We start from the raw sequence: 27,188 nt of genomic DNA, 5'->3' as shown, positions 1-27,188 counted from the left end.
CAATTTCTAAAGTGTAAAATTAATAGTATCTTAGATTGCAAACACAAGAACAGAACAAAGTAGTACATCATTTTTTGTTAAAAAGCTTTTTTTTATTTTTTAAAGAAAATTATGTCAGGATATTTTTACTTCACTGTATTAAGCATGATAATTATGTGGTACTTAAAATCTTTTTCCTGTGATGCAAAAATTCTCAATAAGATACTAGCAAATCGAATTCAACAGCATATAAAAAGAATTATTCACCATGATCAAGTGGGATTCATTCCTGGGATGCAGGGCTGGATCAACATTCGCAAATCAATCAACGTGATACATCACATTAATAAAAGAAAAGATAAGAACCATATGATCCTGTCAATCGATGCAGAAAAAGCCTTTGACAAAATCCAGCACCCTTTCTTAATAAAAACCCTTGAGAAAGTTGGGATAGAAGGAACATACTTAAACATCATAAAAGCCATTTATGAAAAGCCCACAGCTAACATCATCCTCAATGGGGAAAAACTCAGAGCTTTTTCCCTGAGATCAGGAACACGGCAGGGATGCCCACTCTCACTGCTGTTGTTTAACATAGTGTTGGAAGTTCTAGCATCAGCAATCAGACAACAAAAGGAAATCAAAGGCATCAAAATTGGCAAAGATGAAGTCAAGCTTTCGCTTTTTGCAGATGACATGATATTATACATGGAAAATCCGATAGACTCCACCAAAGTCTGCTAGAAATGATACATGAATTCAGCAAAGTTGCAGGATACAAAATCAATGTACAGAAATCAGTTGCATTCTTATACACTAACAATGAAGCAACAGAAAGACAAATAAAGAAACTGATCCCATTCACAATTGCACCAAGAAGCATAAAATACCTAGGAATAAATCTAACCAAAGATGTAACAGATCTGTATGCTGAAAACTATAGAAAGCTTATGAAGGTAATTGAAGAAGATATAAAGAAATGGAAAGACATTCCCTGCTCATGGATTGGAAGAATAAATATTGTCAAAATGTCAATACTACCCAAAGCTATCTACACATTCAGTGCAATCCCAATCAAAATTGCACCAGCATTCTTCTCGAAACTAGAACAAGCAATTCTAAAATTCATATGGAAACACAAAAGGCCCCGAGTAGCCAAAGTAATTTTGAAGAAGAAGACCAAAGCAGGAGGCATCACAATCCCAGACTTTAGCCTCTACCACAAAGCTGTCATCATCAAGACAGCATGGTATTGGCACAAAAACAGACACATAGACCAATGGAATAGAATAGAAACCCCAGAACTAGACCCACAAACGTATGGCCAACTCATCCTTGACAAAGCAGGAAAGAACATCCAATGGAAAAAAGACAGTCTCTTTAACAAATGGTGCTGGGAGAACTGGACAGCAACATACAGAAGGTTGAAACTAGACCACTTTCTCACACCATTCACAAAAATAAACTCAAAATGGATAAAGGACCTGAATGTGAGACAGGAAACCATCAAAACCCTAGAGGAGAAAGCAGGAAAACACCTCTCTGACCTCAGCCGTAGCAATCTCTTACTCGACACATCCCCAAAGGCAAGGGAATTAAAAGCAAAAATGAATTACTGGGACCTTATGAAGATAAAAAGCTTCTGCGCAGCAAAGGAAACAACCAACAAAACTAAAAAGCAACCAACGGAATGGGAAAAGATATTTGCAAATGACATATCAGACAAAGGGCTAGTATCCAAAATCTATAAAGAGCTCACCAAACTCCACACCCGAAAAACAAATAACCCAGTGAAGAAATGGGCAGAAAACATGAATAGACACTTCTCTAAAGAAGACATCCGGATGGCCAACAGGCACATGAAAAGATGCTCAACGTCGCTCCTTATCAGGGAAATACAAATCAAAACCACACTCAGATATCACCTCACGCCAGTCAGAGTGGTCAAAATGAACAAATCAGGGGACTATAGATGCTGGAGAGGATGTGGAGAAACAGGAACCCTCTTGCACTGTTGGTGGGAATGCAAATTGGTGCAGCCACTCTGGAAAACAGTGTGGAGGTTCCTCAGAAAATTAAAAATAGACCTACCCTATGACCCAGCAATAGCACTGCTAGGAATTTACCCAAGGGATACAGGAGTACTGAGGCATAGGGGCACATGTACCCCAATGTTTAAAGCAGCACTCTCAACAATAGCCAAATTATGGGAAGAGCCTAAATGTCCATCAATTGATGAATGGATAAAGAAATTGTGGTTTATATACACAATGGAGTACTACATGGCAATGAGAAAGAACGAAATATGGCCCTTTGTAGCAACGTGGATGGAACTAGAGAGTGTGATGCTAAGTGAAATAAGCCATACAGAGAAAGACAGATACCATCTGTTTTCACTTTTATGTGGATCCTGAGAAACTTAACAGAAACCCATGGGGGAGGGGAAGGAAAAAAAAAAAAAAGAGGTTAGAGTGGGAGAGAGCCAAAGCATAAGAGACTCTTAAAAACTGAGAACAAACTGAGGGCTGATGGGGGGTGGGAGGGTGAGTGATGGGTATTTAGGAAGGCACCTTTTGGGATGAGCACTGGGTGTTGTATGGAAACCAATTTGACAATAAATTTCATATATTGATAGATAGATAGATAGATAGATAGATAGATAAATAAATAAATAAATAAATAAATAAATAAAATCTTTTTCCTGTGACCTTTGTTGAAATGTCAAATAAGTAAGATTTCTTATTTTCTTCAAAATAGTCATGAGGGTTTGTCCTTAATTACTTAAGAAGTTTCTGAAACAGATGTTTAACAATTCATTATCATAAAAAAATTAATTTTGGAGAGGACTATATCATTTAAGAATTGTTAAATGGTTGAGTTCTAATTAAAATTATATTATTAAATGGTAAAATTTGTAAGTGCTGGATTTATTAGAGAATTTTGAGGGATTAAACATTGAACGCTAATAGTTTGTTTCATCCACACCTACAGAAAGTTTTTGTTGTTGTGGTGGTAAAAAATATAATCTATCATTGTCACCTTTAAAAATTTTTTTTATTTAATATTTTTAGGGTTTGGAAATTTCTTTTTCACCAAAGTATAATTCACATACAGTGTCACATTAGTTTTAGGTGTACAGTATAATGATTCAACAGTTCTGTACATTACTCAGTGCTCATTATTATTATTGATAAGTGTACTCTTAATCTCTTTTATCTATTTCACCTATCCTTCCACCCTTCTCCCCTCTGGCAACCACCAGGTTTCTTTCTCTGTATTTAAGAATCTGATTTTGTCTTTGTCCATTTTTTCTTTGTTAGTTTGTTCTTTTTCTTATGTTCCACACATGAATGAAATCATTTGGTATTTGTCTTTTTTTGACTGATGTTTCACTTAGCATTATACCTTTTGGTCCATCCAAATTGTCACTGATGATAAGATCTCATTTGTTTTTATGGATGAGTAATGTTCTAATGTATATATATTACCACATCTTCTTTATCCATTCATCTGTGGATGGATACTTGGATTGCTTCTGTATCTTGGCTGTTATAAATAATGCTGCAGTAAACACAGAGGTGCATATATCATTCCAAATTAGTGTTTTGTTTTCTTTGAGTAAATACCCAGTAGTGGAATTACTGGGTCATATGATAATTCTGTTTTCCTTACTGTTTTCCACAGTGACTGCACCAGTTTGCATTTCCACCAACAGTGCACAAGTGTTCTTGTTTCTCTACATCCTTGCTGATACTTATTATTTCATGGCAGTTCTTTTGTTTTGTTTTTGATTCTAGCCATTCAGACTGGTGTAAAGTGGTATCTCATTATGGTTTTGATTTGTTGTTCCCTGATGATGTTGAGCATCTTTTCATGTGTCTGTTGGCCATCTGTGTGTCTTCTTTGGAAAAATGTCATTCAGGTCCTCTGCCATTTTTAATCATGTTATTATTTTGGTGTTAAGTTGGACAAGTTCTCTATATATTTAAGATAGTGTATTAAGTCCTTATCAGATATGTTATTTGCAGATGTCTTCTCTAATTCAGTAGGCTGCCTTGTCCTTTTGTTGATGATTTTCTTCACTATGCAAATGCTTTTTATTTTGTTGTAGTCCCAGTAGTTTAATTTTGCTTTTGTTTTCCTTGTCTGAGAAGGCATAGCTACAAAAATGTTTCTGTGGCTGATGTCAAATTATTGCTGATGTTTTCTTCTAGGAGTTTTATGGTTTCATGTCTCACATTTAGATGTTTCATCCATTTTGAGGTTTTTTTGTGTGTGTATGGTGTGGGAAAGTGGTCCAGTTTCATTCTTAAGCATGTCCAGTGCAGCATTCTTTTGCATGCTGTCCACTTTTCCCAGTACTATTTGTTGAAGGGACTGTCTTCTCCCCCCATGTATATTTCTCCCTCCTTTGTCTTAGATTAATTGACCATATAAGCACGGGTTTATTTCTAGGCTCTCTGTACTCTTCCATTAATCTATGTGTCTGTTTTTGTACTAGTACCATACTGTTTCGATTACTAATGTTTTGTAGTGTATCTTGAAATCTGGGATTATGATACCTCCAGCTTTGTTCTTTCTCAAGATTGCTTTGGCTCTTTGGGGTCTTTCATGGTTCCATGCAAATTTTAGGATTATCCTAGTTTTGTAAAAATTGCTGTTGGTATTTTGATAAGGGTTTTATTGAATTCATAGATTGGTTTAGGCAGTATGGACATTTTAAAACATTGGCTTTTCCATTCCATGAGCAAGGAATATCTTTCCATTTGTGTCATCTTCGGTTTCCTTCATCAGTGTTTTATAGTTTTAGGAGTGCAGTTTATTCCTAGGCATTTTATTCTTTTTGGAGCAATTGTAAATGGGATTGTTTTCTCAATTTCTCTTTCTCCCTCTTTTTTATTAGTGTCAAGAAATACAACGTATTTCTATATATTGACTTTGTACCTTACAACTTTACTGAATTTATTTGTCAGTTCTCGTAGTTTTTTGGTGGAGTCTTTAGAGTTTATTGTATAATGTCATTTGCACATAGTGACAGGTTTACTTCTTCCTTACAAATTTGGATGGCTTTTCTTTCTTTCTCTTTTCTGATTGCTGTGGTTAGTACTCCTAGTACTATGTTGAATAGAAGTAGTGAGAGTGGACATCTTTGTCTTGTTCCTGATCTTGGAGGAAAAGATCCAAATGGTGAGTTTTTCACCATTGAATATTAAGTTAGCTGTGGGTTTTTCATCCATAGTCTTTATTATGTTGAGGTATGTTCCCCCTAAACCTACTTTTTTGAGAGATTTTACCATGAGTGGTAAAATCTTTTTTCTGCATCTCTTGAGATGATCATATGGTTTTTATTGTTTTTCTTGTTAATGTGATTATCATGTTGATTAATTTTTGAAAATTGAAACACCCCTTGCATCCCAGGAATAAATCCCACCTGATCATGGTGAATGATTTTTTTTAATGCATTGTTGGATTCAGTTTGCTAATATTTTGTTGCAGATTTTGCATCTGTGCTCATCAGATACTGGCCTGTAGTGTTTTTGCTTTTTGTTTTTTGGGTTTTTTTTTTTTTTTGTAGTGTCTTTATCTGGTTTTTGTATCAGGATAATGCTAGTCTTGTAGAATGAATTTGGAAGCGTTTCTTCCTCTTCTCTTTTTTAGAGTAGTTTGAGAAGAATAGATCTTAACTCCTCTTTATATATTGACAGAATTCACCTGTGAAGCTATCTGGTTCTGGACTTTTGTTTGTTGGGAGTTTTGTGATTACTGATTTAGTTTCGTTGCTAGTAACTTACCTGCTCAAAGTTTCTATTTCTTTCTGAATCTGTTTTGGAAGGTTCTATGTTTCTGGAAATTTATCCAGTTCTTTCTAGGTTGTCCAATTTGTGGGCATATAATTTTTCATAATACTCTCTTATAATCTTTTGAATATCTGTGGTGTTGGTTGTTCTTTCTCCTCTTTCATTTCTGATCATATTTATTTGGGTTCTTTTTTTTTTTCAGAGTCTGGCTAAAGGTTTATCAATTTTGTTGATCTTTTCAAAGAACCAGCTCCTGGTTTTATTCATCTGTTCTATTGTTTTTAGTTTCTATTTCATTTATTTCTGCTCTAATCTTTATTATTTCTTCTACTGGCTTTGGGCTTTCTTGGTTCTTCTTTTTCTAGTTCCTTTAGGTGTAAGGTTAGGTTGCTTATTTGAGATTTTTGTTTTATGAGGTGGGCCTGTATTACTACAAATTTCTCTCTTAGAACAGCCTGTACTGCATCTCAAAGATGTTGGACCCTTGTGTTTTTATTTTCATTTGGCTCCATGTGTTTTGTATTTTCTCTTTGATTTCTTGGTTGAACCATTTAATGTTTAGTAGCATGTGTTTCATCTCCATGTATTTTGTTTTTTCCACATCTTTTTCTTGTGATTGATTTCTAGTTTCATACTTTTGTGGTCAGATAAGATGCATGATAAGATTTAAATCGTTTTTTAATTTATTGAGTGTTGTTTTTGGTCTAATGTGATTTATTCTGGAGAATGTTCCATGTGCACTTGAAAAGAATATATATTTCACTGTTTCTGGAAGGAATGTCTGAATATATCTGTTAGGTCCATCTGGTCTAATGTGTCATTCAAAAGCTACTTTATGTCTGTTACAAGTTGCTTTATGTATTGAGTACATATATATTTACAAATGTTACAACTCTTGTTGGAGTGTTCCCTTTATGATTATTTATTGTCCTTCTTTGTCTCTTCAGACAGTCTTTGTTTTAAAGTCTATTTTGTTTGATATAGGTGTTGCATCTCCAGCCTTCTTTTTGCTTCCATTTGCATGGTAAATGTTTTCTCATCCCTTCACTTTCAGTCTGCATGTGTCCTTTGGTCTGAAGTGAGTTTCTCTTAGGCAAGATATAAATGTTGCTTTTTTAATCCATTCAGTCATCCTTTGTCTTTTGATTGGAGCATTTAGTTCATTTATATTTAGACTATTTATTGATAGGTATGTACTTACTGCCATTTTGTTACTTGTTTTGCAGTTCTTTTTGTAGCTGTTCTCTGTTCCTTCTTCTCTTGCTCTCCCCTGTGGCTTGATGGCTATCTTTAGTATTAATGCTTTGATTTTTTTTCTCTTTATTTTTTGTGTATCTATTACAGGTTTTTGATTTGTGGTTATCATTAGGTTCATGTGTAACATTTTATGCATATAGCAGTCTGTATTAAGTTGATGGTCACTTATGTTTGAATCTATTATTACTCCTCACCCCACATTTTATGTATATGATGTCATACTTTATATCCTTTTATTTTGTGAATCCCTTGACTGATTTTTATAAAGATAATTGGCTTTACTAGTTTCGTGTTTTAACTTTAATACTGGTTTTATAAGTGGTCAATCTACTTTTATTATATGTTTGTGATTACTTGTGAATTTTTTTTCCTTTTGTTATTTTCTTACAACTATTTTGGCTTTTTCTTCCCACCCAAAGAATTCCCTTTAACATTTCTTGTAAGGCTGACTTAGTGGTGATGGTTTTGTGTGTCTGGGAAACTCTCTCTCTCCTTCTACTCTGAATGATGATCTTGCTGGGTAGAGTATTCTCAGTTTCAGGGTTTTTTCCTTTCAGTACTTTGAATATATCATTACATTCCCTTCTGGCCTACAAAGTTTCTGCTGAAAAATCATCTGACAGCCTTATGTGGTTTCCCTTGTGTATAACTTTTGCTGCTTTTAAAATTCTCTCCTCACTACTTTTTGCCATTTTCATGATTATGTCTTGGTATGAACCTCTTTGGATTAATTTTGTTGGGGGTCTCTGTGCTTCCTGGATCTGGGTTTCTGTTACCCTGCCCAGATTAGGGAAGTGTTCATCTCTTATTTCCTTCTCTCTCCTCCTTCTGACATCTCTGTAATGTGAATGTTATTATGCTTGATGATGTTATAGATTTTCCTTAACCTGTTCTCATTTTTTATTATTTTTTTCTGTTCACTATTCAGCTTGGTTGCTTTTCATTGCTCTTCCTTCCAGATCACTGATCCATTCTTCTGCCTCCTCTGATCTGCTGTTGATTCCCTCTAGTGTATTTTTTATCTCAGTTATAGAATTGGAGTTCTTCATCTCTGACTGGTTCTTTTTTATATTTTCTATCTCCTTCTTGAAGATTTCATTGAGATCCCCTACTGTTTTCTCAAATCCAGTATCTTTACAACCATTACTTTGAATTCTTTATCAGGCCTATTGTTATCTCTGTTTTCATGCAGCTCTTTTGCTGTGGCTTTGTTTTGTTCTTTCATTTGGGACATAATTCCCCTGCCTCCTCATTTTGTCTGACTCTCCGTGTTTGTTTCTGTGTATTAGGAAAGTCAGCTACATCTCCTGATCTGCAAAGTAGTAGCCTTATGAAGAAGACGTCCTTTGGTGCCCTCTAGCACAATGTTCTCCTGTTCATCAGAACCAGGCACTTCAGCAGTGTCTCCTTTGTGAGCTGCATGCTCCGTACTGTTGTGGCTGAGCTGTGTTTACATTCTGTACAGTCAACTACAGTGGCCCACTTTGCCTGTTGTGAGCATACTGGGCAGGAGTTTGGTCCCTGTGCTGTTAAGGGGCCTGTCTGGGGCCACCACAGGCTTGTAGTTGGGTGGTATCAGCAGTCAGACCAGATACCTGCCCTCAACCTAGGCACTATATGGCTCTCTCCCTGTTCTGCTCTTAGAGGCTTCCATTGATGAGTGGGGCCAACAAACCAGGTGCCTGCCCCTAGTCACATGAGTAGGGGTGCAGTCACACTGATCAGCAGGGCACTCCCTTTGCATTGCCAGTTGCAAGGTTCAGCTGCCAGGACTGTGGGCACACTGGTGTGTGTGGTTATCTTCTCCTGTCCCCAAGACACAAATCACTTTGGAGTGGTGCAGGTTTCTGCTAGGGTTATTTGCAGCAGGGTTTTTCAGAGCAGGAGCCACTTTGCAGGAATGTCTGTGGAGTAGGGCTGGTTGGATGGGGTGGGAACCATGGTGCTAACAAGATACACAGAGAACGTTCACTCTGCTTCCCACAAATATCTGGCTGTCTAGAGTGGAAGGGAGGCAGGCGAGGAATGGTCTGCCAGTCAGCACTTTTGTTTTTGGAAAATTCTTCCAAAGATCCCTGCCCCTCCAACACGTTTTGAGATTAGTAAATAGATTAAATCTACTTCTCATACTCCAGTTGATTTTTATTTTTAATGTTTATTTATTTATTTTTGAGAGAGAGAAAGAGAGCACACAAGCACAGGAAGAGCAGAGACAGAGAGGGAGACACAGAATCTGAAGTGGGCTTCAGGCTCTGAGCTGTAAGCACAGAGCCAATCGTGGGGCTCAAAATCATGGACCATGAAATCATGACCTGAACCGAAGTTGGACGCTTAACCGACTGAGCCACCCAAGTGCTCCTTCATTTATTTTAATGTTTATATATTTTTGAGAGAGATTGGGAGAGAGAGCATAAGCAGGGGAGAGGCAGAGAGAGAAGGAGAGAGAATCCCAACAAGTTCCATGTTGCCATCACAGAGCCTGATGCAGGGCTCAATCCCACAAACCATGAGATCATGACCTGAGCCAAAATCAAGAGTCAGACACTCAATCAACTGAGCCATTCAGGCGCCCTACCCCAGTTGCTTTTCAAACTGCTGCTTCTGTGCTGTATATCTCCTGGGTTATTTGTTATGCTGGCTCTTTAAGGGTGGGAACTCAGTTTTGTTTATTTTTTTTTTAATGTTTGGTTTTTGTTTGTTTTTTTTGAGACCGAGACAGAGCATGAGCAGAGGAGGGGCAAAGAGAGAGAGAGACCCAGAATCAGAAGCAGTCTCCAGGCTCTGAGCTGTCAGTACAGAGCCCCGACTTGGGGCTCGAACTCACAAACCTCAAGATCATGACCTGAGCCAAAGTTGGACACTTAACCAACTGAACCACCCAGGCACCCCAGGAACTCAGTTTTAAAGTAGTCAGGGTTAAACCCTACTGATTGAAAAATCCTCAAAGTTAAGCCACTGGTTTTCAAAGCCAAAGTCTCATGGGCATCCCCATGCCTGGGGTGCCTGGGGTTGGGTCTGATCCTCTTGCTTCTTCATGTTTAGAATGTCCCTCTCGTTTATGATTTTTCTCACAGGGACAGGGGAGGATTCTGGGAGGGAGAGTTCCCAACCACGCTTCTGCTCCTTCTACCATTTTTGATGTGGTCTTCTCTGTACCATTAACTATGGAAGCTCTGTTCTGCCAGTCTTCAAGTTGTGAGTCATTTTCAGAGTTAGTTTCACTGATGTGGCTGTTACCTCAGTGTGTCTGTGGGATGAGGTGAGCTTAGGATACTTTGACTCCACTATCTTCTCCGAAGTCCTATCTTAACCATTTTTAAATGTACAGTTCATTGGCATAAACATTTATAATGTGCAATCATCACAAGTATCTATTTCCAGAACATTTTCATTTAGTTCAAAATATTTTTAATTTTCTCTTGAGAATACTTTGACTTATGTGTTATTTAGAAGTTGCTTAATCTCCAAGTATTTGGGGGTTTTCCAGCTATCTTTTTGTTGTCGATTTCTAGTTTAATTCCATTGTGGTCTGAAAATAGACATTGTATGATTTCTATTCTTTTAAATTTATGAAGGTGTGTTTTATGGCCCAAATGTAGTCAATCTAGTGAATATTCCATGTGAATCTGGGAAGAATGTGTAATCTGCTATTGTTGGATGAAGTAGTCTATAAATGTCAATTATATCCAGTTGATTGACAGAGCTGTTGAGTTCAACTATATCCTTACCAATTTTCTGCCTGCTGGATCTCTCCATTTCAGATGGATGGGTATTAAAGTCTCCAGCTATAATAGTGGATTCTTCTACTTTTACTTGCAGTTCTGTCAGTTTTTTGCCTAATCTATTTTGACCCTCTGTTGTTAGATGCATACACATTAAGGATTGGGTATGTCTTCTTGGAGTACCAGCCTCTTTATCATTAGGTGATGTCCCTCTTTATCCCTGATAACTTTACTTGCTCTGAAGTCTGCTCTGTCTGAAATTAATATAGGTACTCCCACTTTTCTTTCTATTGGTATTATCATGGTATATTTTTCCATTCCTTTACTTTTAATCTAGATGTCTTAGTATTTAAAATGAGTCTTATTTTTTTGATCCACTCTGACAGTGTCCGTCTTTTAATAGTATACTTAGACCATTGACATATAAAGTGATGATATAGTTGGACTAATATTTTCCACATTTGTTACTTTTTTCTATTTGTTACCCTTGTTCTTTGTTTCTGGTTTCGTATTCCACACGTTTTCTGCCTTCTCTAGTTATGAGCACTTTATAAAATGATTCCATTTTCTCTCCTTTCTTAGCATATCAATTATACTTCTTTTCTTTTTTAACTTTTTTTAGCCACAGCCCTGGAGTTTGTACTGTACATTTAGAGCTAATCCAAGTCCACTTTCAAATAATACCATACTGCTTCATGGATATTACAAATACCTTATAATAACATCATATGTTTAATTTTTCCCTTCTAGCCCTGTATCATTGCTGTCATTTATTTTACTTATAGATAAGCATATACACACACACACACACACACACACACACACACAAGCATACATAATCAAATGCATTGTTCCTATTATTTGAACAAACTGTGATCTATTAGATCAATTAAGAATAAGAAAAATGAAAGTTTATTTTCTCTTCAGTTATTGATTACTTGGTGCTTTTCTTTATATAGATCTGTATTTCTAACCTGTATGATTTTCCTTCTCTCTGAAGAACTTCTTTTCACATTTCTTGTAAGGTAGGTCTACCGGCAACAAATTCCCTCAATTTTTGTTTGAGAAAGTCTTTATTCTCCTTTACTTTTGAAGGATTATTTTACAGAGTACAGAATTGTAGGTGTCAGTAGTTTTGTCTCTCAGCACTTTAAATATTTCACTTCACTCTCTTGCTAGTGTGGTTTCAGGGGAGAAGTCAGATGTTTTATCTTTGTCCCTCTATAAATAAAATAGCTCTTTTCCTCTGTCTTAAGATTTTTTTCTTTATCTGTAATTTTCTGAAGTTTGATGATATGCCTAAATGTAGTTTTGGGGGCATTTATCCTACTTAGTGTTCTCTGAGCTTCTTGGATCTGTGATTTGATATCTGACATTAATTTGGGGCAGTTCTCAGTTTTGCTTCAAATAATGCTTTTGTTCCTTTCTTTCTTCTTCTTATGTGTGTTACAGTGTTTGTGGTCCCACAGTTCTTGGATATTTTGTTTGGGGTTTTTTTTCCAGTCTTTTTTCTCATTGGATTTCAGGTTTAGAAGTTTCTATTGTTATCAGACTGAGGTTCTTTCCTTAGCCATGTCTAGTTTACTAATGAGATCATCAGAGGCATTCTTCATGTCAGTTAGATTGTTTGTTTTTTGTTTTTTATCTCTAACATTTCTTTTTAATTCTCCCTGAAAATTTCTATCTCTCTGCTTATGTTATCTATCTGTTCTCACATGTTGTCTGCTTTTTCCATTAGAACCCTTAGCATGTTAATCATAGTTGTAATTTTATCATCCCTGCCATATCTAACTCTGGTTTTGATGTATCTTCAGCCTCTTAGGCCTGTCCATACTGAGTCTCCAGGAATTTGCAATTACAATTTACATTTTCCTACCTTGCCACAAGTTTCAGACAGAGGTGTCTGCTTTGTTGTCATTCTCCATATTTGCCTGCCTGTCCAATTTTGGGGGCAGTGATTTGCTCTGTGACCTTACTTCTCTAATCTAAGAAGTGTATTTGATTTTCCAGTTTGTTCAGCTTTTTACTTGTTAGGATAAAGTGGCAACTTCTAAGCTTCTTATGTACCATACTATAAACTGGAAATCCCAGAATTTTATCTTCTCAAACACAAACTCTACCCATTTACAGTAACTCTCCATTCTCCCCTCCTCCCAGCCCTTGGTAAACACTAAGTGAATTTGCCAGTTCTAAGTACCTCATGTAAGTGGCATCATACAGTATTTGTCTTTTTGTGTCTGTCTTATTTCACTTAATATAATGTGTTCAAGGTTCATCCATGTTGTATCAGGTGTCAAAATTTCATTTCTTTCTGTGGTTGAATAAGATCCCATTATATGTATATAGCACATTTTGTGTATTCACCTGATAGACGCACTGGGTTGTTTCTACTTTTTGGCTATTGTAAATAATGCTGCAGTGAGCACTGTCATGTAAGTATTTGTTCGAATCCCTGTTTTCATTTTTTTTAATTATTTTAATGTTTATTTTTTAAAAAGAGAGAGAGTACAAATGGGGGAGGGGACAGAGGATCCAAAAATGGGCTCTGTGCTGACAGCAGAGAGCCTAATGTGGGGTCCGAACTCAGGAACTGTGAGATCTTGACCAGAGCTGAAATCAAATGCTTAACTGACTAGGCACCCCCCAGTTTTCAGTTCTTCTAGATATATCCCTATGAGTGAAATTTCTAGGTGATAGAGAAATTGTATGTTTGGTTTTCTGAGGAACTAGAACTATTTTCCGCAGTAATTGTGCCATTTTACATCCCCACCAGCAACGCACAAGAGTTCCAATTTTTGCACATCCTTGCCAACACTTGTTATTTTCCATTAAAAACAAATGTAGATATCCTAATAGATAGATGCATAGTGGTATTTCATTGTGGTTTTGAATTGCATTTCCCTAGTGACTAGTGATGTGCTTTTCATTGCTTTTTGGCATTTGTATATCTTCTTTGGAGAAATGTCTATTCAGTCTTTAACTCATTTTTTAATTAGTTTCGCGTTTTTGTTGTTGAATTATAGAAGTTCTTTATATATCCTAGATGTTAACCCTTTATCTGTTATATGACTTGCACATATTTTCTCCCATTTTGTGGCTTGTCTTCTCTCTCTTGATAGTGTCCTTTGATGTACAAAAATTGTAATTTTGATGGAGTCCAATTTATCACGTTTTTGTTTTGTTGCCTCTGCTTTTGGTGTCAGTTCAATAAATCATTGCCAAATCTAATGTCATGAAGATTTTCCCATATGTTTTCCTCTAAGATTTTTATCATTTTAGCTTTTAAATTTTAATTTTTGAATCCATTTTTGGTTAATTTTTGTATATAGTGGAGATCAGGGTTCAACTTCATTCTTTTTCATATGACTGTCTAGTTTTCCAACCACTATTTGTTGAAAAGATTGCACTTTCTCTCATTGAATGATCTCAGCATTCAGGTCAAAAATCAGTTGACTTTATATGCAAGGGTTTATTTCTGGATTCCGTATGCATTTCTTTGGTCTAAATGTGTGGGGGGGAGGGGTCTTTTGCTTTAATTAAATGCTTTAATTACTGTAGCTTTGTAGTAAGTTTTTCAATCAAGTAATAAGAGTCCTACAACTTTGTTCTTTTTCTTTTTCCCCAATATTGTCCGTACTATTCAAGGTCTTTTGAGATTTCAGATGAATTTTAGGATAGGTTTTTCTATTTCTACAAAGAACTTAGTTGGGATTTTGATAGAGATTGCATTGAATTTTTGGACCACTTTGTGTAATACTGTCATCTTTGTGTGTGTGTGTGTGCGCGCGCGCGCACATAATACTGTCATCTTAACAGTGTTAAGTTTTCTATTCAATGAACATGGGATGTCTTTCCATTTATTCCTGTAGTCTTTAAAGTCAGCACTGTTTTGTAGTTTTTGGTATACAAGTCTTTTTCCTCCTCGGTTAAATGTTTCTGTAAGTGTTTTATTCTTTTTGATGCAATCATAAATGGAATTGTTTTGTAACCTTTAATTGTTCATTGTTAGTATATAGAAATGCAACTAATTTTCATGTGTTGATTTTGTATCATGCAACTTTGCTGAATTCATGTGTTAGCTGTAACAGGTTCTTTTGTGAAATTTTTACATATAAGTTTCATATTTTTCAGTGTTTCTATGGAGAAATAAGATCTTAGAACTTCCCTGGTCCACCATTTTGCTAACATCACACTTTAGAAAAACTTAACTTTTTTTCTTTTAAGCTAATTCTAATTTTAAAATTATTGGGGTGTCTGGGTGGCTCAGTCAGGCAAGTGTCCAACTCTTGATTTCTGCTTAGAGCGTGATCTCACAGTTTGTGAGTTCGCGCCCCACATTGGGCTCTGCACTAACGGCATGGAACCTGCTTGTGATTCTCTCTCTCCCTCTCTCTCTGGCCCTCTCCCGCTCGCACACATGGTGTCTCTCTCTCTCTCTCTCAAAATAAATAAACTTGGAAAAAATAAATAAACTTAAAATTATTTGGTAATTTACCAAGTGGAAAAGTGCTAATATTTTTCCCACTTATTTAGTAGGGAGAAAGGACACAGGCAGTTGCATGGCATAATATTCCAATTATTTAATATTGAGATGTCAGAAGTATTATTACTTTTTTTTAAGTTTATTTATTTTGTGAGAAAGAGTACATGCAGGTGAGTAGAAGAGGGGCAGAAAGAGAGGGAGAGAATCCCAAGTAGGCCAGGCGGGCTGCACAATGTCAGCACAGAGCCTGATGCAGGACTTGAACTCACAAACCGTGACATCATGACCTGAGCTCAAGTCAGACACTTAAACGACTGAGCCACATCCTGACTTAAAATGTAAGCATATATTTATAATTTTTTAGAAATCTATTTATTAAAAAAATTTTTTTTAATGTTTATCTTTGAAGGAGAGAGACAGTGTGAGTGGGGGAGGGGCAGAGATTGAGGGAGACACAGAATCTGAAGCAGGTTCCAGGCTCTGAGCTGTCAGCACAGAACCCTGTGTGTGGCTCATCTCACAAGCTGTGACTGAGCTGAAGTCAGACGCCCAACCGACTGAGCCACCCAGGCGCCCCATTTTTTAGAAATTTTAGAATGCAAGCATGTGAATTATTTCAGTTGTTAAAGTAATTATGCCTGTTGGGTTTTTTGTTAATGCCTGTTTTACTGAAGAAAATTACCCTCATTACTTAGGCTTTTTTACTTAAATAAAGCAATTTAAAGGGTTTGTTTGTTTTAGTGAAAATTTTAAATTGTCACTACTTTCACATATATGGTACCTACCATATGAAAGTGAAGCCCATCAAAATTATAAACAATATATAATAAAGCAACATCATTTTGGAAGGGTATAGTTCTCCTAGGTAATTTAAATCAGTTTAAATAAAATCTGTATCAGGATGGGACTAAATTGAGGCAACATTTCATTTAATTCAGTAGAAAGGAAAAATATACCTGGTCTCATAATTCAATATAACTATTCTAAACCTTTTTTTTTGATAGAAGTCAAAACAATCTTAACATTTATTTCTCTATATATACTGAGTTTTCCTTTCCCTATTCCCTGTGAATCTTGCCCTTAATCTGCTTTTCAGAGTCCTAGTAAGATTTTTCCAACAGGCTTATATCTTAGCTCTATTATAGTATCAATTTTGTTTTTAATAAAAGGTTAAATATTTAAACTTAATCATAGAAACCAGTTGTCTTATACCAGTTCTCCCTAATAAAAAAAATCACTTTCTGTATTGGTATTTTTTCTCCTGAATTTAATAAATTCCACATTAGTGGTAATAAGTTGAGGCCTAGAACATGTGTCCTATTACAAATGAACAATTGGGTATCATTAGGTTGTCCCCCTTTCCTTTGTACATATATCTTTAGGTGTGTTAATCCATTCAGTAGACACATTAATGAGCACTGGTTGAAGTGTAATATTGGAGGAAGTAAGGCTCGTTGACCTCAGCATGGAGTTTAATACCTCTAATTAAATTAGGTAGTCGACAGTCAGTATAAAGAAATAGCCGTGCCTCTGGCAAGCTAGAATTATTTACGACTCTGGTTCTGTGTTTTAAACTTGATAGGAGAAAATCATTTCTATCTATTTTATAGAAACTAATTTTAGTTCTCACTTTTTATTTACAATATCATGTGGTGATTTTGTAAATTATTTTTAAGCATTTTATTTTCTCAGAATGAGAGGTAAATATCCTTGAGCCTGTTTAAATGTAGTGTTTTATTTCTTGTGAAGGGAAGCTTTTCAAGTCTTAAGACAGTAGTAAGAGAATTTTTACAACATAGACTATACTTCTTGAGCAAATTAATCAAACATTCAGTCTAACAAAGTACTCTCTTAGAAATATTATACAGCCAAGTCAGTTTCCTCTGAAAAATCGTTAATGTAATGGACAGCACTTCATTTTCTGTTTTGGAATTTGGTCACAATAGTTTCCCAAATAAATGAGCTTTATTGACCTGCTTGGTCAGATTTTAATTTTAGACCTATTTTTCTTTATCTTATCTAGAAATAAAATTGAAATATACCTTACTTTCCAGAGAACTTTTATGCTAAATATAGTCTGGAAGATGAATTCAAAAACAAATTTAAGAAATAATAACAAAACTTTTATTATTTTAGTAAAAGTAGAGTTAGTATAATAGTCAATGGTACAGAATTATACTCATGGTTTTGACCCCAAACTAACAATCGTACATAAAATAATTCTATTTTAATATCATACCCTCTACCCTTAACCCCAATTTCTGTAAATATATTCTTTATGACAAGAGTATAGAGAAATGGCTCAGAATAAATTTATCTCACCGCTACAAATGGTATAATTTGGATGGTATGGCAGTGACTTCTCATTGCATGTAGAATAAAGTTCTAGTTCTTCACTACGGCCTTCAGTGCCCTACATGATTTGGCCACCTGCCTGCCTACCTCTCTGATCTCATCTCCTGTCACTTTCCTTTTCATTTAGCACAATCTGGCCTCACTGGCTCTCATTCTGACCTGCCAGCATGTCAAGCTCATACCCGTATCAGAGGCTATGCACTTATGTTCTTTCCATTTTAAATGTTCTTTCTCCACATCATCAGGCTTTCTCACTCTCACTGTTCTATCCTCAGATTCACATGACAGTTTGTCAGAGAGACTTATCCAAACTTTCCAACTAAAGAAGTCCCCTTCACCCAGTAACACTACCACATTACCCTATTTTGTTCTCTTTATAGCACCTACAGCTCCTGTCATCATCAAAGTGGCGTATTTAAATAAATGCCATAATTGCAGATAATTCTATTTTTATGCTGTGCACTACATAATGACAAAAAATTTACCAAGATAAGTACATGATACTATAACTAGACTTAACCTAATCATGTCTTGTTCCTCTTCTCTTTTCTCTGAGCCCTTTCCTAGGTCTCCTCTCTTTTTCCTATGGTCCTTTTTCTTTCCTGCCTGTGTTTCTCTTTTTCTTCAGCGCAAGCATACAGACTTGTTTTTCCAAGAACTGTGTTTTTCCAAGAACTGTGAAGTCCATGTTCGTCCAAATGTAACCAAAAAAGTCACCCCACGTGTCTAAAAACTGTTGCTTCTCCTCCTCTGAAACTTCAGAATCCAACAGTTTCCAAATATAATAGCTTTGTTTTCTTGAGTTTCTGTAATGGAAAATATTTTAAAGGAAAATTTTATACTAGGCTTCTGATTGTACTAGAAGAAAGTCCAGTATGGATTTTCTTTTCTTTTTTTTCAGTTGGTTGTTGGTATGTTTCAAAAACCAGTTTTCAAGGCATTGTCTTTTCAAACACACCTTCTGCACTTAAGTCACACATTTCAATAAAGCATTTTCAAGACTGTCTTTTTAATAGTCAGCAGTATATGTTGAGTGCCCATTCTGCTAAGGTAATTGTATAGTAGATACCATGCCTATTGTTTCAAGAACCTTTTCTTAATTACTAAAAATGAATGATGCACCAGTTTGCATTCCCACCAACAGTGCAAGAGGGTTCCCATTTCTCCACATCCTCTCCAGCATCTATATAGTCTCCTGATTTGTTCATTTTAGCCACTGTGACTGGCATGAGGTGGTATCTCAGTGTGGTTTTGTATTTCCCTGATGAGGAGTGACGTTGAGCATCTTTTCATGTGCCTGTTGGCCATCTGGATGTCTTCTTTAGAGAAGTGTCTATTCATGTTTTTTGCCCACTTCTTCACTGGATTATTTGTTTTTTGGGTGTGGAGTTTGGTTAGTTCTTCATAGATTTTGGATACTAGCCCTTTGTCTGATATGTCATTTGCAAATATCTTTTCCCATTCCATCAGTTGCCTTTTAATGGAGGTTCCTCAAAAAAATAAAAAATAGACCTACCCTATGACCCAGCAATAGCACTGCTAGGAATTTACCCAAGGGATACAGGAGTGCTGATGCATAGGGGCAACTTGTACCCCAATTTATAGCAGCACTTTCAACAATAGCCAAACTATGGGAAGAGCCTAAATGTCCATCAACTGATGAATGGATAAAGAAATTGTGGTTTATATACACAATGGAATACTATTTGGCAATGAGAAAGAATGAAATATGGCCTTTTGTAGCAATGTGGATGGAACTGGAGAGTATTATGCTAAGTGAAATAAGTCATACAGAGAGAGATACCATGTTTTCACTCTTATGTGGATCCTGAAAAACTTAACAGAAGACCATGGGGGAGGGGAAGGAAAAAAAGTTACAGAGAGGGAGGGAGGCAAACCATAAGAGACTCTTAAAAACTGAGAATAAATTGAGGGTTGATGCTGGGTGGGAGGGAGGGGAAAGTGGGTGATGGGCATTGAGGAGGGTACCTGTTGGGATGAGCACTGGGTATTGTATGGAAACCAATTTGACAATAAATTTCATATTTAAAAAAATGAATGATGCAGACAGCAAGTGAACATATGAAAATATATATGATCCTAAAATGTATGAAAGTATGTTTTTTTTAACATGATTGAGGAGTATATGATAGTGGGGTTTTTTGCTATATGTGGGTATCTGAAAGATAGGGAAAAGAATGAGGGCTCGAAGCAGTAAGTATTACTCAGTTTCAGTTTCTGCATGTTCATACCACAATCTCCTGAACTGCAAAACCTAATTAACCTCTGTGCATTCTTCAAGTACCGTAATAATCAGTTTTCTTTGTTATTTGCATTCAGAGAAATTTATTTAGAGTATTATCTTTATCATTAATTATTCATTTATTCTTTTACTCTGTCTCCTTCACTGGACTTGAAGCTTTCTGAGAGCAGAGGCTATGTCTGGTTTTCTTTCACCATTGTATCTGTCTGTGCCAGCCAGCACAATGCATTTAGTCACCTCTCAGTATTTGCTAATGTATCAAGAAAGATAGGTAAGAAGGAGGGAGGGTAAGAGAGAGGCCTTTTAAGAACTTATGAACTAGTGCAAGTATGTAGGCTGACTTGAACATCTGACCTAGGGCAACGTTTTAAAAAAAATGAGATACAGGTAAGGAAAACAGAAATTGAAGACTTTCAGATTTTGATCCTAACTAATTATAATTAGTAGTTAGGTACTTTCAACAGAAATGGGGAATTCAGAGGATAACCCGATTGTGTGAAAGATGATAAGTTACTTTACATGAAATCTAGTCTCTAGCTCCATGAAATGAATGCTATTTTGTGGCATTGAGGAAATCTAGAATTGAATGTAATCTCTGATAACTGTGGAAAATGAGAACACTGTCTTAAGATAGGCAAACATCTGATTTTCATAAAAGGACATGGAACAGTCCACTAACTACAAAAATTACTAACATTCATGAGCTCCATGTCAATGCCTGACAAAATAGGATTATTAAACAGATGGTTTGTGAGCACTTAGATAATGAAGTAGTGATCACTAGGAGCCACCATGAGTTCACCATAACAAATCACATCAAAGTAACTTAATTTGTTTTAATAGGATTACTAGACAGGGAAGGCCATAGACAGTATAAAGCATTTAGCTAAGTTGTTGTGGACAAGTTGAAGAAATGTGGTCTTAATAATAGTTCATTAAGTATATTCATGACTGGTTGTATAATCATATCTGGAGACCTAAATTAATTATCTAATGAGAGGCATATAGAGAAGTGGTTAAAGTATAGTTTTTGGAATTAGCCTGCCTGAGTTTCAGCTCTGGCTCTACCATGTAACTACTTATGTGACATGAGGCAAGTTTATTTATCTTCTTCAGCTTCAGTTCCTCACCTGTAAAAAAAATAGGGGTAATAACCATTGTACTTACTTTGTAGCATTGTTGTTAAAATTCAGTTATGCCAAAGCACTTAGAATAGTAAGAATTTAATAAATGTTGGATATTTTTTCTTTTTTACTTATTTTTGGAGAGTACAAGCAGGGGAGGGACAGAGAGAGGTAAACAGGATCTGAAGCGGGCTCTGCACTGACAGGCTAACAGTAGTGAGCCTGAAGTGGGGCTTGAGCTCATGAACTGTGAGATCACAACCTGAGTCGAAGTTGGAAGCTCAATCTGAGCCACCCAGGTTCTTGATGTTGGATATTATTTTAACCAGGAGGAACATTGAAATGACTTGCCATATAAGGCTGTTACCCAGATTTGTCCTATTTGACATTTTTATCTAAAATCTAAATAAATACACAAGAAATTGAATTTAAGAATAGCCCAAATCTGGGAAAGAGAGAGCCAACACATTGAATAGCAGAACCAGACTAACAAGATAGGTTTAAAGATAATCTGAACCTGGCAAGGTAAAATTTAATAAGAATAAATTCTCTCTTGGAGAGAGCCAAACCATAAGAGACTCTTAAAAACTGAGAATAAACTGAGGGTTGATGGGGAGGGTGGGTGATGGGCATTGAGGAGGGCACCTGTTGGGAGGAGCACTGGGTGTTCTATGGAAACCAATTTGACAATAAGTTTCATATTAAAAAAAAAAAAGTAAAATAAGTAAGTAAATAAATAAATAAATAAAAAGAATAAATTCTCTCTTTAATTCTAGCAGTCAGTTGTACCTGCTTAGGACTTTATACGAACAAGACTGAAGGGTTTGAATTAATCACAACTACTATTTGAGCCAACTTTGAAAAAATGCAGAAAATAATTCAGTTAACAGAACAAAGAAAGTCGTCCCACTATGAGCTTACTGTACTGGTCAGAGCATGTATTAGTAATGTGTTCAATTCCAGACACCACAATTTAATAGAAGCATCAATAAACTGAGGTAAATAATTCAGGATAATGAATAGCTTTGTAAACTCAAGGAGGAAGTAAGGACACATTTAACCTGGAAAAGAAAAGTTGAAATCTACGTTAGAGCAATCTTCAAATATCTGAAACAATAATATATATAGACTGGATTTCTTTGGTAAGGATCATTGTAGAAGAACAGGCTTCAGGAACGCAAATTTTAGCTTAGCATAAAGAATGTTCTAATGATTGTAGCTCTTTAAAAATGAATAGGCTGATTCATGAAGGTATAAAGTTCCCAACCCTAGAAGTATTCATTCAGATAGAAGCAGGATTACTCGTCAGAGATGATGCAGTGGGAGTTCCTGTATGGGGCTGGAAATCAGAACTTTACTTAGGGTCTCTTTCAGTGTTAATATTCTATAATGTATTGAGGATTTCAATTTTGTACATGTTAATTTCATTTAACTTCTTTATCTTCATGAATTGATAATGATAATCTGCTGCCTATATTATATAGCTGAATTAAAATTATTTCATCAGCATTTGAAGTGGATTTGGAAGAGTTGTTTGGTTGCCAATCATTTTACCAGATTTATCCCATAAACAGAAGTCTTGTACTCTCTTTTAGAAGTGATTAGCATCTGGGTACAAAAACATGTAGGTAGGAACTCTTTGAGAATTTTTGGAGTATAGAAAACCTGGTGAGTATACACAGGACACAACCTTGTAAGTCCTTAAGAGATAGAGAATAAATAAACATCAAATATTATATAAAGTATTCATGTCAAAGTGTCAAACACACTTCACTTCTGAAATTTCTATTAACTGTTAATACTCAAAATTCATTCTTTCAGCAATCTCTCAAAAATTCGTAAGATATACATACCAATGATTAGCAATTTCTCAATTTGTGTTTATTATGTAGTAAGTTTTAAAGACTTAAAGATACAAAAACATGCCCAATCATGACAACATAATTATTTTTTAAAAAAAGGTAAGGGATGGTCTTGAAGCTTTCCCCTCAAAATGCTTGAATATGTTTAGCATGACTTTGTTATATGCATGGTTCTTTGCCACAAATATCTTCATTACAACATCTCAGTAAAAATGTATTATTTTTTTCCCGTTAAACTTCTATGACAGACTTTTAAGACTCTGTGGTAGATATTTGAAGACAGGCTTTGTTTATAAGATAAAACTTTAGTTGCCCTTTTCTCTCATTTCTTTAGATAAGTAGGCACTAGAAATTATAGATAGCTTTGGCAAGAGTTCAAGGGTTAATGTAGCAGATAAATAAAAGGAATTTTCTGTAAATTGAGACCTGCATTATTTCAGTTGTCTTGTCTTTCCTAACCTAACTCATTTAATTTTAAAAAGTAAATACTTAAATTCTTCCTGACAGTGTGCTCAGCTTTTACTATCGTTTATTACTTCAATTATACTTGATATCACTTAGAACAATCTGCCATTTGGAAATCTCAGTATAGCCTGGAGCTTAGTATTAGATCTGGCTGCTATTGTAACATGTACAGCATATGACATTAATGTATCAAAATTAGATTGGATCATCCCTCCTGGTTAAATTTATTTCACATTTCTTTTGTATTCAGTTAACATAAACCTATTAGGGAAGCTGACACATGGGGATGGCTGTATAGGAAGGATATTTTTAAAGTATTTTGATTAAAAAATGAAATTATAGAGCCATAGCTTTTCTAAGTTGTGTAATCTGTTTGGTTTTTTAAAATGTCACAGAGCCCAAGTACCAAATTTATATCATTCAAGGGGTGTGTGTTTCGACACGTGTGTGTGTTGTGGTGTAAATAATGAAGAATTAAAACTTAAACAATATTTTGATGATTAGGCCTACCATCATGAATTTAGAGCAATGAGTATGTTTATTGTTTCCAAAAAGGAAAAAATATTTAATACGCTTAAACCTAAAAAAGTCTCCTTAAAAGAAAATAAATATTTTTATACTCTATTTCTAAAATAATAGATTCTGGTCTATAGGTTTAGCTGGATACTGTCTTTAGAGTAATAGCTACCTCTATCTTATAATCCATCGAAGTATCTGAGGGGGCATTTCTTGCTTAAGAATACAAATGTTAAAATTCAGGGATTTACCTTGTATTTTCAGATACTTTAGTGATGTTCATAGTGATTAGGATTTTCTAGATCGACTGGTGTTTGGGACTTTAGAAACCATTAGAACAATGGTTCTTGGCTTTTTTGGTGTTACGTACTCCTATTTGATAGACTCTTCTCAGAAAAATACACAAATAAAATTTTGCCAAGTAATTTTCAAATATTCACAGACCCCTTGAACCTGGGTTAAGAACTCCAGGGTTAAGGGGCCCCCGGCTGCCTCAGTCAGTAGAGTGTGTGCCTCTTGATCTTGGGGTCATGAGTTTGAGCCCCAGGTTGGGCACAGAGCTTACTTAAAAAAAAAAAACAAAAAACAAAACTCCAGGGTTAAGGCTAACAGAAGAGAGCCTTTCATTAATTGGATTTGACTCCTTTTTTTGTTGTTATTTAAATGACACAGTTAAACTTCTCTCTTACTCTGTGGTCTTTAAGCCAAGTAAATTACATATTTCAAAAACAAATCATTTGTATGTTAGCTCATACAAAAAATATTGATGACACCCTAGTTCTCTCTTCCAAACCTTCCCATACAATGTGTCCATTTATCTGAAAGCAGTCAAAGAGCCCATGTGAGATATGCACCAAAAATGCACTCAGATGTTGACAGTGACAGAATCCATTAATATACTAAGATAACCACATTTTATATTAAAATACATGTTTATACAATATTCTCTATGAAGAAAACTCAAAACTAATGGGCATTAAGTTCATTTTTCTAATAACTTATTAGAAATCCAACTTTTGGATGCTTTGCTTTTTTATCATTTTAACCACCATAATGTTAACTCTCTCTGATTGCCAGAAGCCTTTGTAAGCACCACAAATATTTAAACAACATCTTGAGACTGTAACAAATTTCAAGAATCTGTTTGGAAGAATTTTGTAGGCAACATTTCATAGGCAAAGAAACCCTGGAAATTTGTTGAACCAAACAGTCGACTTTCTCTTACTTAATAGGTTATTTACCCAATTTATGAATTACCTATTTCTTTTCCTTCTCTTCCTGTTGCCTTCTTTAGGCAGTTTTACTGCTCATTAGCACTTTGAGAGAATGGTCAGAAAAAAAGGAGTAGAATCTTAAAACACTCACTTGTTTAATTTTTTTTAATGTTTGTTTATTTTTGAGAGAGAGAGCGCGCGCGCAGGTGGGGGAGGGCAGAGAGAGAGGGAGGTTTTAATATCTTTATCTTTTAATATTTTTTATAGTATAGTATGTTGTCAGTAGCTGTATGAAAAACTGTATGCTTTTTCTAAAGCACTATGAACTATTTTGGTTTTCCAGTTGAGACATTTGGGAAATGATGAAGTACACATTGTTTGGTCAGAGCATACTAGAGACTACAGGAGAGGAATTATTCCTACAGAATTTGGTGATGTCCTTATTGTCATATATCCAATGAAAAATCACATGTTCAGTATCCAGATAATGAAAAAACCAGAGGTAAGAATTTACTATATTTTAATAATATTTTCTGAGCTCTGAATGGGTTTGTGAGTTTCTTCTTTCAGAGGGATTAGACTAGGCATCAGGTTGTGAAAACAGGGGGAAGTGAGACAAAGACTCGTGTAACAATGTAAATTGTGTAAGTCTGGTTCAGAAGGAGCTAAAACAGAAAAAATAGCAAGAAACTATGTTCAAATGGGAGAAGTGCCAGAGCAGAAGTTCCTTTGTACTAAGATCACAACAGGATTACCTTTTATTAAGAGGATGATTATAATTTCCTAAAAGGTACAATAAGAAGCAATCATTCCCTTTAGGTCAAGAATGTATGATTCCTTTATTTTTAGTTGGTATATCTTACTAAGGAGTACATGATTATTTAATCATGTCACTTTTAATAAATGAAAGTTCTACAAAGTATTAAAAAAATTTGTTCTGGTTGGATGTCTTATACCATAGGGTTGAAACACACTTTCAAAATAATAAAAGTGTGATAGTGTTTGGGTATCTTTCTTACTTTTTTTAAATCAAATACTTTTAATTTATAGAAAACCTAGTTTTTGACAGTTGATCATGAATCTTTAGAATTTCTTGAATTAGACTAACTTTCCCACATGTGAATTTGAGCTTACAGCCAGGTTTCTTTAGGGTTTATATAAACCAGAGGTCAGCAAACTATGGTTCACCTTCTATTTTTGTACAGCCTACAAGCTAATAATGGTTTTTACTTTTTTAATGAGTTTTTCTTTTCTTTTTCTTTTTCTGTTTTTGTTTTGTTTCCTTGCCCCTTTACCCCCAGGTTTTTCTTTTTTTTTTTTTAAATCAAAGAAGAATATATAACAGGGACAACATATGGGCACAAAGCCTGAAATATTTACTGTATTATCCACATCCCATGTCCTTGCCTTCAGCTGTCATCTGCACCAACCATATTCAAATAGAATTACTTTGAAGCTGTCAGTCATCTGATAAAAGTGACAGTTATCAAAATAGATTTTTTTTCTAATAAACTATGTAATGAAGGTCTTTTAGGTTCTATAGTAAAGGTGGTCACAAAAATAATGAAAAACTAACTTGCTGCCTATGAGAATGTGTTATCTTTATTGTGTTTACTCAGTGGAAGAAAAGAAATTTATTTCCAGTGTTGAATTTTTGTGTACAGTTGAGACAACAAAAATTTGAAAATTGGCAGGGAATATAAATTATTTAGTCAGTTAAATGAAGCACAGTTCTGTTTGAATAGGAAACCATGTAGACCTTTGGCATTTTTTATTTATTGTCTTCGTGTGAATCATGGAAAAGAATTAAATTTGAATAGTATTTCTACTGAAGGAAGAACTAAAGAGGAAGTAGAAACATTTTTGTGTGCAGTGTCTTGACTGTTCTTATTTATAACAACCTTTCTTCAATATGAGTATAAAATTGTGTTCTAATTTCTCAATCAGGTTCCCTTCTTTGGTCCACTTTTTGATGGTGCTATTGTGAATGGAAAAGTTCTACCCATTATGGTTCGAGCAACAGCTATAAATGCAAGCCGTGCTCTAAAATCTCTGATTCCATTGTATCAAAACTTGTATCCTTTTTGACAGTATGGTTTCTACTCTAATACATGTCTGCTTTCCAAGGTAAGTATGTCTTATGGGTCAGT

General features: G+C 35.3%; 1 protein-coding gene across 6 annotated transcripts in view; it reads left to right on the top strand.

Annotated features, from left to right (window-relative positions):
* Nucleotides 1-27,188, top strand: part of RALGAPA1 (Ral GTPase activating protein catalytic subunit alpha 1) — a 264,118-nt gene that overhangs the window by 206,101 nt on the left and 30,829 nt on the right. For all 6 annotated transcript variants that reach the window (XM_027065594.2, XM_053224366.1, XM_053224367.1 and 3 more), the window contains 2 exons: nt 25,382-25,540; nt 26,986-27,113. In XM_027065594.2, coding sequence (XP_026921395.2) covers nt 25,382-25,540; nt 26,986-27,113 — 287 coding nt within the window. The remainder of the gene's footprint in view (nt 1-25,381; nt 25,541-26,985; nt 27,114-27,188) is intronic.

This window comes from Acinonyx jubatus, chromosome B3 (assembly GCF_027475565.1).
Source record: "Acinonyx jubatus isolate Ajub_Pintada_27869175 chromosome B3, VMU_Ajub_asm_v1.0, whole genome shotgun sequence".
In the NCBI taxonomy this organism is placed as follows: domain Eukaryota; kingdom Metazoa; phylum Chordata; class Mammalia; order Carnivora; family Felidae; genus Acinonyx; species Acinonyx jubatus.
This window is presented reverse-complemented; position numbering and strand designations above follow the sequence as displayed.